Below are 12,833 nucleotides of genomic sequence, written 5' to 3'. Positions count from 1 at the left end.
ATTGCTACACTGGCTAGCACTACGGAAGAAAGAGACTTGGGGGTCATCATTGACCACAAGATGAACATGAGCCTTCAATGCGATGCTGTGGCTAGTAAACCGACCAAAACGCTGGCTTGCATCCATAGGTGCTTCTCAAGCAAATCCCGGGACGTCATTCTCCCCTTGTACTTGGCTTTGGTGAGGCCACAGCTGGAGTACTGCATGCAGTTTTGGGCTCCAGAATTCAAAAAGGATGCGGAAAAGCTTGAGAGAGTCCAGAGAAGAGCCACATGAATGATCAGAGGTCAGGATAACAGACTTTACGACGACAGGCTAAGAGCCATGGGGCTTTTTAGCCTGGAAAAGCGCAGGCTCAGGGGTGATCTGATGGCCACCTATAAGTTTATTGGGGTGACCACCAGTATCTGGGGGAACGTTTGTTCACCAGAGCCCCCAAGGGATGACGAGGTCAAACGATTATAAACTACTGCAAGACCGTTTGATGCTGGACATAAGGAAGAATTTCTTTACTGTCCGAGCCCCCAAGGTCTGGAATAGCCTGCCATCGGAGGTGGTTCAAACACCTACACTGAACACCTTCAAGAGTAAATTGGATGCTTATCTTGCTGGGATCCTATGACCCCAGCTGACTTCCTGCCCTTCAGGCAGGGGGCTGGACTCGATGATCTTCTGAGGTCCCTTCCAGCCCTAATGTCTATGAAATCAAAGAATCCATTTCTGAGCACTTGGAGGAGAAGAAGGTGATTAAGAACAGTCAGCATGGATTCACCAAGGACAAGCTTCCAGCCCTAATGTCTATGAAATCAAAGAATCCATTTCTGAGCACTTGGAGGAGAAGAAGGTGATTAAGAACAGTCAGCATGGATTCACCAAGGACAAGTCATGGCTAAGCTGACTGGCTTCTGTGATGAGACAACTAGCTCTGTGGATGTGGGGAAAGCAATGAACATGATATACTTTGACTTCAGCAAGACTTCTGATATCTTCTCCTACAGCATTCTTTCAAGCAAGCTGAGGAAGAATGGTTTAGAATGATGATTGGAATGTAAGGTGGATAGAAAGCTGGTTGGATTGTCAGGCTCAACAGGTAGTAATCATGTCTCAGTGTCTAGGTGGTAGCTGGTATCAAGTGGAGCACCTCAGGAGTTGGTTCTGGGGCCAGTTTTGTTCAAAATCTTCATTAACAGTCTGGAAGATGGGATGGAGTGCACCCAAAGCAAGTTTGTAGATGACATCAAGCTGGGATGATGCACTTGAGGGTAGGGCTGGGATTCAGAGTGGCCTAGACAGATTGGAGGATTAGGCCAAATGAAATCTTATGAGTTTCAACAAGGACAAGAGCAAGGTCCTGCGTTTTGGATGAAGCAGTCCCATGTACTGCTACAGCCTGGGGACTGACTGGCTAAGCAGCAGTTCTGCAGGAAAGGACCTGGGGGTTACAGTGGAAAATAAGCTGGATACGAGTCAATAGTTTGCCCTTGTTGCCAAGCAGGCTAACAGCATATTGTTCTGCATTATTAGGAGTATTGTCAGCAGATCAGGGGAAGTAATTATTCAACTCTATTCTGCACTGCACATCTGGATTAGTGTGTTCAGTTTTGTGTCCCTCACTATAGAAAAGATGTGGAGAAGTTGGAGAGAGTCCAGTGGAGAGCAGTGAAAATGGTTCCAGGGGCTGGGGCATATGATTTAATGAGGAGAGGCTGAGGGAACTGGGCTTAGTTAGTCTGCAGAAGAGAAGACTGGAGGGGCGGGGGGAGCGGCAGTTTGATAGCAGCCTTCACTACCTGACAAGTGGTTCCAAAGAGGATGGAGCTAGACTGTTCTTAGTGGTGACAGATGACAGAACAAGGAGCAATGGTCTCAAGTTGCAGTAAGGCAGGTTTAGGTTGGATATTAGGAAAAACTTTCTCATTCGGAGGGTGGTAAAGCACAAGAGACATGGTGTAATCTCCATCCTTGAAGGTTTTTAAGGACTGGCTTGACAAACCCTGGCTGGAATGATCTAATTGGGATGGTTTTACTTTGAGCGGGGGGTTGGAGTAGATTCATAGATTAATAGATTGTAAGGCTGGAAGGGACCTTGGAAGATCATTGGGTCCAGCCCCCTGCACCAAGCAGGGAAGATAACTGGGGGTCAGGTAACCCCAGCAAGGTGACTGTCTAGTCTCCTCTTGAAGGCCTCCAGGGTAGGTGATTGTACTACCTCTGGAGGGAGCTTATTTCACAGTCTGAACACCCTGACTGTGAAGAAGTTTTTCCTAATGTTGAGCCCAAATTGGTCTTCAGGAATTTGTGGCCATTACTCCTAGTTTTCCCCTTGTGTGCCCTGGTGAACAGTTGTTCACCGAGCCCTTGATATACTCCCCTGGTGTAGTGGTAAGCTGCTACCAGGTCCTTTCTCAGCCTTTTTTTCTTCAGGCTGAAGAGTCCCAAATCCCTCAGCCTTTCCTCGTATGGCTTGCCACGTAAGACTCTGATCATACGGGTGGCTCTTCTTTGGAGTCTCTCAAACTTGTCCATGTCCTTGTTAAAGTGTGGTGCCCAGAACTGGACACAGTACCCCAGCTGCGGTCTCACCACTGCTAAGTAGAGTGGAAGAATCACCTCCTTGATTTTTTTGGAGATGCATCAATTGATGCATGCCGAAGTATTATTTGCCCTACTGGCTACAGCATCGCACTGCCAGCTCATATTCATACTGCCGTCTCTTATTACCCCCAGGTCCCTTTCATTTGTGGTGTTAGTCAGTTTGGTGCTACCAAGCCTGTAGGTGTGGTGGGGGGCTTGTCCTGAGGTGGAGCACTTTACATTTCTCAATGGTGAACTTCATCTGATTCCGATCTGCCCAACTTGCTAGCCTGTCTACGTCTGCCTGTATCTATAGCCTGCCTTCAAGAGCGACCACACTTTGCCATAACTTGGTGTCAGCTGCAAACTTGGCCAGTGAGCTCTTCACCCCACATCCAAATAGTTAATAAAGATATTGAAAAATAGTGGACCAAGCACCGACCCCTGCAGGACACTGCTGCCCACTTCTCGCCAGGATGACAGATCCATTCACTGTGATTCTCTGGGTCCTATCCTGCAGACAGTTTCTCACTCATCTGACTGTCTCGGAGTTAAGCCCGCAGTCCTCTGATTTTCTCATGAGGACATCCTGGGATACTAGATCAAAGGTCTTTTGGAAGTCAAGGTATACAATGTCAACCTGCTCTCTCGTGTTCAGTTGGCAAGTTACCTGATCACAGAAGGAGATGAAGTTAGTAAGGCAAGACCTGCCTGACATCCTGAAGTCCCTTCCAAACCTAATTTTCTGTGATTCTATGAATTGGTGCTGATAGGACTTCTCATTACTCTCTAGTTTACTCTATGTGTAGCACACTGTAGGAGTTGCAGCTTTTTAGTGGAGGAGGATGTATGTATGGGAGTTCTTTGCACGCCCTGGTCCTCCTTTCATTGTGTCCATGCTCTAGCAAAGGAGGATGAAAACTTTCAAAACATGTTTTTCCAGAAAGAAAAAAATAAGAGAGACATTTGTAAATTCTCAAATTGACAGTTTCTTTTGATACATGCCTTAAAGCTTTCATTTTCTTATTTTCTTACCCATAACATTGCACTAATGAGGTAGGCACAGTGAATTTTTTGCTTGCCTATAGAGCAAATAAAAATTCTTTTAAGACCAGTTTCTGTTTTAATGACTTTGAGCTGCCGTATTGGACATGCACTTCTTTTTAAAAGTGGCTGGGGAGAGGTAAGAGAGGCATCTTGACTAAATACTTGCATGATTCTTTGTATGACCCTCCTTTCTCTAGGTAGCATATTTGTGTGGATCTGTAGTGTTCACAATGTTGTCTTACTATCCTTTTGCTACAGTTTGAGTAAATTGCACATTCAGGTTCTTTTTTTACATGTCAATAAAAGAACGTGTGTGTGTGCTCATGGACATGCTTTCTGTTCATTAGTTTGTAACTCGGAGAAAAATATACACTAATACATAACCTCAGTGTGAGCCTGTTTAATATTTTTTATTTTCCAGATGTTTATTGGAATTTGGGGAAAATAAAAGTGGTCTAAACTGACCTGTGAACCACGTTCCTAACCTATTTAATACTTGTACTTTTGACATAATAGGAAGCACCTTGTCTATAAAGTTCAGAACCTACATTAGCTGTTCATCTTTTTGTAGTAATTGCTGTATTGTGTATGAAACTTATCTTTTCTAGGTGGGAAGTCCTTTGGTCAGAGGCACCTACCAAGGTGAATGGTCCTCAGGCTCGCCAGTTCACACCTTGCATCAAACAGATCAACTTTCCCACCAACTTAATTCGACTGGAAGTAAATAGCTCCCTTTTGGACTATTACACTGAATTAGATGCAGTAGTGCTACATGGTGTGAAAGAGAGACCTGTGCTTTCACTGAAGACTACAATGATTGATATGAATGATATTGATGAGGATGAAGATGAAGAAAAAGATGGTGGTGGAATGGAAAGTCTTAATAAACAGTTCAGTGTTGCTGCTCTCAAGGAATGGCCAACAAATGGATATTTTGATAAACTGCCTTATGAGGTAAGGTAAAAAAATGCTTATACTGAAATAGAATTGTCTCAAGTACCTGGAATGCAGAGATGCTGCATAGTTAGTGATGCAAGGCTGTTGTTATTTCCCAGTTATGCAGTTCTTGTGCTCTGGTTGTAGGTGTCTGATTTACATAATTATGTTATGGTTATTTCTCATGAGTCATAATATGTTGATCTGTATGCTTTGGCTGATGGCTGTTAGCCAGCCAATGTGCAGGTATTTGCATAAGCACTGTACAATTATTTCTCAATAACCTATACTGTAAGCATGGGTGGATCTAGGATTTTGAAAAGGGGTTGCTAGTGGTATGATGCATCCTCCCATAACAATGATATTTTTCTCCAATTAAAAAGAAACTGGAAGTATTACTACTGTGTTAGGAGCCTAGGGCTCTGTTATTTTGTTTAAGATGTAGGCAGCAAGAATAACTGAGTTGTTTGTGTCTGTTGGTGCAGGGCTGGCAACTCCAGGATGGGGCAGGCACTTGTTGCCAGGGAGTACAGCTGTTAAACCTGCAGCCTGGCCATGGACAGAATTGCTCCGTGCACCCTCATACTTGTCACTCAGAGACTCCACTGTGTCCCCAGGGTGCCCTTCCCTGCTTTATAGGCATTGCCACCTCAAATGCCCCTGGCTCTACTCTGTCCCTGTTATCCCACATAATTCCCCCATACTCACCATCCCCATTGTGCCCCAAGCTTCATCAGACTCCCCCATCCCCTTTACACCCCTCTGAGTCCTACCCTGCCCTCTCATTGCCCCATGAACACACTGCATCCTGCAAAGACTCATTCCCCTCATGCCCCAGTGAGCCCCCTCCTGCACCTCTAAGCATCCAAACTTCACTGCAGTTCCTAAAATCCCCTGTGTTCCCTTCACCTACAGTCCCTCTTGTTTCCAACCTCTTCAGACACAGTTTCAGCCCCACAGAACCCACCATACTTTCAGCTTCAAATCCCATTTGCCCCGACACCCTCATAACATCCCAGCTCTTCCTCACCTCACAGGCTCCCCGCTCCGCAAAAGCCCCTTGTTGCCCATGCCACGCTATCTAGCCCCTCATGGCCACCAGGAGTCCTTTCCCCATCAGAACCTCTCTCAAACAGTTCTCCCCACTCCTCACAGCTGCCAGCTATGGGACAGGTTGGGGGCAGGGGACAAATCTCTTCTTCCCACCGCTCCCCTTCCCCACAGCATGCCCATACCTGGCTTCCACTGGTTTCCACCCTCAGCATACAGAAACAAACAGATGGGTTCAGGGGAGGACTCACTCCAGTCATTTGAAACACCGTTACCCAAGGAAACTAGCCCCTCCAGATCCACCCTTCTTTGCTTTATGCCGCCCTGGTTTTGCTGCTGATTCAGCCTCCCACAGCCCCTGCTGTCTGCTGCAATGAATAACCCAGGGAAGGGTCCCTGCAGTAACTTATCTTTGTATCTCACCTCTACAAATCCCTCCTGCCTCTGACTGGCATGTTGCAGCTACCTGACAGCTGAGCCTGCTGCTTCCCCACCCTTCCAGTCTCTGACTAGTTGTAAGCTTGAATACGCTATGAACAGAGCCACCCAGTATAGTTCTTAGGTAGTAGCTCACCTTTATTTGACACCCTAATGAGTGGTCAGAGAAATCTTAACAGGAAAATGGTATAAGAAAGCTTGAATAGTGGAAAATCAAGGGCTGCTAACACCTGTGGAGTGAAGAACAGAAATCAAGTAGATAATAACAAACCATTAAGTCAGTTGACTCTGTCAGCCTGCCTGTATGTAGCTGTCCCTGTGGGCAGTTGGTTTTAGCTTTGAGTGGAGGAGGAATCAAAGGAGGCTGTGACTGCACCACTAACTCGCACCTCTCTCACTTTTCTGATCCACCCCTGATTGTGAGCACATATTTTATCCCAGCTATTACCATTCTCACTTACGACACTTGAATTTTTCATCTGTTGTCCAATAATGTAGATGGTGCTGTGGCTTTCTGTTACTTTAATTTTGAAAAAAAGAGAACTTGTGTGAAAGAGAGAAAATAGTATGCAGATTGTTGAAATAGGATGATATGTTTAAATTTGTTTTGAAAAATTCCCTGTTTCCATAGAGTATCCAGACTTTCGGCATTAAAGTAATTGTTTCCCCTTGGGATAAAGAAGGTAGGTTGGGAATTGAATGCTGCTGGTGTACATGCTGCTTGGTCATAATAATTCCTTTAGGGACCACAGCCAGCTATACAGATTGCAGCCATCACCAAGCTGCCCTGGCCAGCCAGCAGTATTGAAGAGAACCAGGGATGCATAAGCAGTTGAAGGTCTCAGTCTTTCCCTCCGGCCTTCCCTTCCTCCGCAAACGTCAGTGGTTGAGTGGTGAAAAGGAGGCAGTCTTTGCTTGGCTTTCTCCTGTACTTGTGTAGGCTAATCAGGTTTCTAGTTTTGGATCTCTCTTAGTCTGGCAGAGGAGGCAAAGTTGCTTCTTTCCTTGCAAATCATCAGCAGCAGGTACTGCTGCTCAGAGTGATCTGAATTTGCTTGGGAAGTGTTCCTGGGGCAAAAGAGGAAATGATGTAGGGTGGGGGTCTCTTAGCATCACCTGGAGCTAGGGCTAGAGCTGTTTAAACTTTATGTTTTAAAGTTTGGGGTATAGATCAAATACCAGTTCTCTTCTTAACTGTCATCCTTGAGGGCCATGGTTGAGTGCCTCAGTAGCTGGCCACATTGGGTATTGCTGCATTATGGCTTTATCTGGGAAGAACAATTGTGTTGAGAGTCCTTGTAGGAAAACAAGAAGAAAAAAAGAGTTCAGTGAAGAAGGACACAAAGGGTTTTATTTAAGTTATCTTTTCAACTCTTTTTAAAATCTTTTTATAGGTTTTCCTTCCTGCTTATGTTAAAAGATGTCAGTCAATATAATAAAACATTCTTGAATTATCACAAGGCATATATCATAGTTTAGTTATATGTAATATTGTTGATACTTGTATCTTACACACGTAAGATGCAGGCACAACTTTGTGATATTTCTGACATTTTAATTGTTCTGTCTATACTCTGGAATGCTGACAGTTCCAGAAAATCTTGGCTTTCATTACTTTTTTAAAAATTTTGTTTTGGTTTGCTTTGTTTTTTGTTTTATAATGTAAAGAAAATACTTCTGAAGCTGGTAAAACCTGTTTAAAGGCTGTTAAAAGTCTGATTTAGGAAGGACTAATACCATCTTTACTTGTATTTAAGATGATCCACCTTCAATAATAGATTCTATATATGGCAAATATATAAATTGGTTATAATTTTCCAGATATAGACTCTACTTATTGGAGGTTTGTCTTGAATTTGTCAACCTCCCACTGCTACAGCAGGGAAAATAAGTCTGGGTGGTCAGCTCCTTTGCCCTAGGATTCCTTGCAGCTCTTTCCCCGCCTCCTTACTGTCAGACCCTGCTCTCCCTGTGCACATGGAAGCGCAGAACAAATATGAAAAAACTGACATTGAAATAAACATAGCTGTAGCAACTTGCATATTGTACCCATAAATTGAGTTCACCCAGAGATAATGCAATTTTTTTGGAAACGGCTTCAAGTTTTAGCACAGGTACTCCATAAACACACTAGTAAGAGGCACTTTAGCACCTACTTAGAGTGAAAACCTTTTTTTCCCAAAATATTTATTTTTATATACAGCAAAATCCCTGTTATCTGGCATGAGTGGGGAGTGGGGGGTGCTGGGTATCTAAAAATGCCAGTTACCTGAGGCTGGCAGTTTTCAGCTGGATGTGGAGTGGGGCTGGGGGCAGCAGGAAATGGGGGAGTGGTGGCGGCCACAAGTGGAGTGGCTGCAGCACAGGGTGGTGGTGGTGGCTGCCATGTGGGAGCTTCTTCCGCATCTGGCCAGCTGGCTGGAAATTCCAGTTAATAGTGTTTTGGTTGCTCCAAAGCCAGATTACAGGGATGTCTCCATCTCCGTCTCTGTATATATATCTACATCTACTTCCACCACTGCCAAGTTGCCCTTGTGATTCACTTGGCAGCTCAAAACACAGTACAAACTCATTACACAGTTCACATCACATGACCAAACAGTATTATAATATTAGTCCAAAGCTAAAAGGCTCATGAGTTGTCATGTAGGTCATTGGGCTGGGCCCCAATAGAGTCAACAGCATGTCAAGATATGGTGACCCCACAGCTCACAACTGCTCAGCTTGTGTGTGCACTCTGATAGGGCAACCTGGTCTGGCTTCACATCCTGGAGGGCGGGGCCACACTAATCATATGTGACAGGCTGAGGAGAGGGGATGACAGGGGCATTTGGGTAAACTGGGGCCCTGTTTGGTGATATCTGCCAGACATTTAAGGCTGGTGAAGAAACAGGAGTCATTGGAAATGGGAAAGAAAGGTGCAGCTCATCTGTGAGGGTGAAGAGGAAGTTGAAATATATGTAATGTAGTGGCTCACTAGGACTTGAAAAGGATTTGGCACTGAGGGGGACTGCTCAATGGGCACTACCATATGTTTTAGGTTTTGCTAACCTAGGGGTAAGCAACCCTTTTTAGCCAGAGTGCTGAAAAAAACATGATGTCTACTTTAGAAGGTGCTGGAGTGCTGCATTCCAGAAAACCAAAATGGTGGGGAGGGGGGAGGTGGTACATAACAGGACAAGCTGCATATTAGTATATTTAATAATCACAAATGTTGCCTTTGTTGTGTGTTCCTTTTTTGTTAAGCACATTGCAGTGAGAGAGCGAGAGAAAAAAAAGAGAAGTAAGAGAAAGAGGAGAGAGAAAGAAGGAAAGAGAAAGAAAAAGGAGAGCAGAGAGAAAGCCAGACACATGCATACACCCACAGAAAACCAGACACATACACACACAAACATGTGAACAAACAGAGAACCAGAGCAGACACGTACACACACATCCAGAACCAGACATGTGTGCGCACACAGAACCAGATGCATGGGCACACGGAGCCAGGCTGCTGGCCCACCGGACAAAGTCTGACCCAACAGTGCCCAGGGCCCACCAGCGCCACTGGACTTCCCCAGGGAGCCAGCCCCAAGGCTGCAGTGCAGCTGGACGAGGCCCCGACCTGGAGCCTGCCCATCAGCCCAACCACCCACCCACTCCACACAGCTAAGGCCCTAAGATGGCAGGACCATTCAGGATATCTAAACCGTTATCCCCAGAGAGGCTGAGAGAGCACACGATGGCGCATCTCCACCACAGTCCCTCCACCCTGGTGCCAAGGCAGCCGTTGTAGGGGGGCATCAAGGAGTGTTTTCCCCCAGGAAAGCAAACCAGACTGGCTCTGGACTGACAGCGCTGGCTATATGTAACACCCCACTGGGTCCAGGGCGCTGCTCTGGGGTCAGGCCAGTGCAGCGGTGGAGGGGAAAGCTTTCTGGAGCTGGGGGAGTCTGTTCTTGTACCCTGAAGAGACTGAGGCAGTAAGCCAGAGCCTCCTCAAGGGCTCCTGGGGCTTGACCCCTGCCCCAGGCCCTGGCCCCAAGGAACAAGTCTCACCCTCACTCTAAGCTGCAATGCAGAGGCACAGGGGAGCGGGGGACTTGCCCATGGCCATGGAGGATGGCAGTGGCATAGTTGGGGCCACTGGTCTGAGGTCCCAGTAGGAGACTGGAACAGCTCCAGGCTGCATCGTCCCTGAGCAGCAGCCACGTGGCTCTGTCCAGTGTCTCTAAGAGCTCAGGTGCAGAGGAGGGAAGCTCGTTCCTTCTAAAGATGATGCCCAGAGGCCATATCACCTCAGATATAGCTCCCAGCACTTCCTGGTTCTCTGGAGGGGCCAGATCCGAATCTCTGGAGTGACCAAGCTTCTCAAAACCTTGTAGCGTGGAGCTGATACTGGAGCTGTGGAGTCCAGTGCAGCTGTTTGCAGCCTGCTCAAGCTGGCTACAAACAGCTGTGCTGGGCTCTGGAGCCCAGTCATCAGCTTTGTGCCAGGAGTGGTGGAGAGACCTCAGGCCCCTCCCCCACAGTCTGCTCTGAGGCATACATGCACGCATCAGTACAGAGCTGATGCTGGAGCCTGGCACAGCTGTCTGGGTAGCTGCTACCAGTCATGGAGCCCGGGCTGCTTGCAGCAGGGCTTGCAGCCTCCCAGCTGCCTGCTGGGAGCAGTCTGGGCTCCGTAGCTGGCAGCAGCTACCCAGACCCGGGGCTGGCGGTGGCATGCCGAGCAAAATGGCCTCATGTGTCATGCTTGGCACACGTGCCAGGGGTTGCCGACCCTTGCACTAACTTATCTTTGTGGTAGATTCCCATTGGCATTCTTGGTATCTAACTTCAACTTCCCTTGCTGCAACTTGAGACCACTGCTCCGTGCCCTGTTATCTGCCTCCACTGAGAACAGTCTAGTCCCATTCTCTCTGTAACCACCCTTCAGATAGTTGAAGGCTGTTATCAAATCCTTCCTCAGGACAGGCTTATCAAATCCTGGACTAAATAAGCCGAGTTCCCTCAGCCTCTCCTCATACACCATGTTCCCCAGGCCTCTAACGGTTTTGTTGTCGTCTGCTAGACTCTCTCCAATTCATTCATATCTTTTCTGTAGTGGGGGGCCCAAAACTGGACACAGTACTCCAGATATGGTGTCACCAGTGTTGAATAGAGGGGAATAATTACTTCCCTTAGTGTACTGATTACACTTCTGCTAATGCAGTCCAGTATACTGTTAGCCTTCTTGTCAACAAGAGCACTGTTGGCTCATATCTAGCTTATTGTCCACTGTAACCTCCAGTTTTCAAAGATGATGGCTAGTGGCTCTGCAGTCACATTAATCAACGCAGCTTCTTGGGTGCATTGTGTCCAGCTCCATGGACTTGTACATGTCCAGTCTTTCTAAGTAGTCCCTAACCTCTTTCATCACTGTTGACTGCTTGCCTCCTCGTCAAACTGTGCTGCTCAGTGCAGTAGTCTGGGAGTTGATTGTGCCTGTGAAGTGTGAGGTACAAAAGGCATTGAATACTTCAGACTTTTCTGCATTGTCTGTCACTATGTTACCTCTCCCATTCAGTAAGGGACCCATACTTTCCCTGATCTTCCTCTTGTTGCTGACACACCAAGAAATCCTTCTTGTTACCTTTCACATCCTTTGCTAGCTGCAACTCCAGTTGCACTTTGGCCTTCCTGATTTCATCCTTGCATGCCCGAACAGTGATCTTCTATTCCTCCATAGTCATTTGTCCAAGTTTCCACTTCTTGTAAGCTTCCTTTTTGTGTTTTCACTTGCTGAAGAGTTGTCTGCTAAGCCAAGCTGGTCTTCTGCCCTACTTGCTGGTCTTCCTGAGCATCAGAATGCTTTGTTCCTGTGCCCTCAGTAAGGTTTCTTTAGAATACAGCCAGCTCTCCTGGACTCCTTTGCCCTTCAGACTGGCCTCTGAGGGGATCCTGCCCATGAGTTCCCTGAGGGAGTCAAAGTCTCCTTTTTTGAAATCTGGGGTCCTTACTCTGCTCCTCTCCTTCCTTCCTTTCCTCAGGATCCTGAACTCAATCATCTCATGCCCAAATTGCCATCCACTTCTACCTTCCCCACCTAATCTTCCCTGTTTGTGAGCAGCAGGTCAAAAAGGTCATGGCCCTTAGTTGGCCTCTCCAACACTTGCACCAGAAAGTTGTCCCCAACACTCTCCAAAACCTTCCTGGGTTGCTTGTGCATGGCTGTATTGCCCTCCCAGGAGATGTCAGGGTGATTGAAGTCCCCCTTGAACCAAGGAAACTTCCACTTGCTGACTGAGAAAGCCTCATCCTCCTGGCCTGGTGGTCTATAGCAGACACCCATCATGGTACCACCCTTGTTGCACTCCCCTCTGACCCTAACAGAAAATTTCAGGTCCTATGTCCAGTTTCATACTGTACCTCTGAAGAATTGTACAGCTCTTTTACACAAAGAACAACTCCTCTTTTCCCCTGCCTGTCCTTCCTGAATAGTTTATACCCATCCATGACAGTACTCCAGTCATGTAAGCTATCCAACCAAGTCTGTTATTCCAATCATGTCATGGTTGGTTTTCATTACTTAGCACATGCTGCTTTTTGCAGCAGTTCCAAGATAGACAGTGTATTTAATGAGGTTTCCTTGTATGCAAATGTAAGATGAGGGGCTTTTTCCCCAAAGTTGACTGGGGGGAAAAATTGTCTTACATTCGAGTAATGCGGTACATTGATCTGCAGTATATGAGTTAATTGAATAATTTTCATGTTCTCATCTTTAACCGCATAATTATGTGGTTTTTTTAAAGAATTATCGTTAT

General features: G+C 46.4%; 1 protein-coding gene across 5 annotated transcripts in view; it reads left to right on the top strand.

Moving 5' to 3' along the window:
- FBXL4 (F-box and leucine rich repeat protein 4) overlaps positions 1–12,833 on the top strand; it is a 125,984-nt gene that overhangs the window by 27,306 nt on the left and 85,845 nt on the right. For all 5 annotated transcript variants that reach the window (XM_025200063.1, XM_025200064.1, XM_025200065.1 and 2 more), the window contains exon 4: positions 4,230–4,575. In XM_025200063.1, coding sequence (XP_025055848.1) covers positions 4,230–4,575 — 346 coding nt within the window. The remainder of the gene's footprint in view (positions 1–4,229; positions 4,576–12,833) is intronic.

This window comes from Alligator sinensis, unplaced genomic scaffold (genome assembly GCF_000455745.1).
Source record: "Alligator sinensis unplaced genomic scaffold, ASM45574v1 scaffold145_2, whole genome shotgun sequence".
Classification (NCBI taxonomy): domain Eukaryota; kingdom Metazoa; phylum Chordata; order Crocodylia; family Alligatoridae; genus Alligator; species Alligator sinensis.
This window is presented reverse-complemented; position numbering and strand designations above follow the sequence as displayed.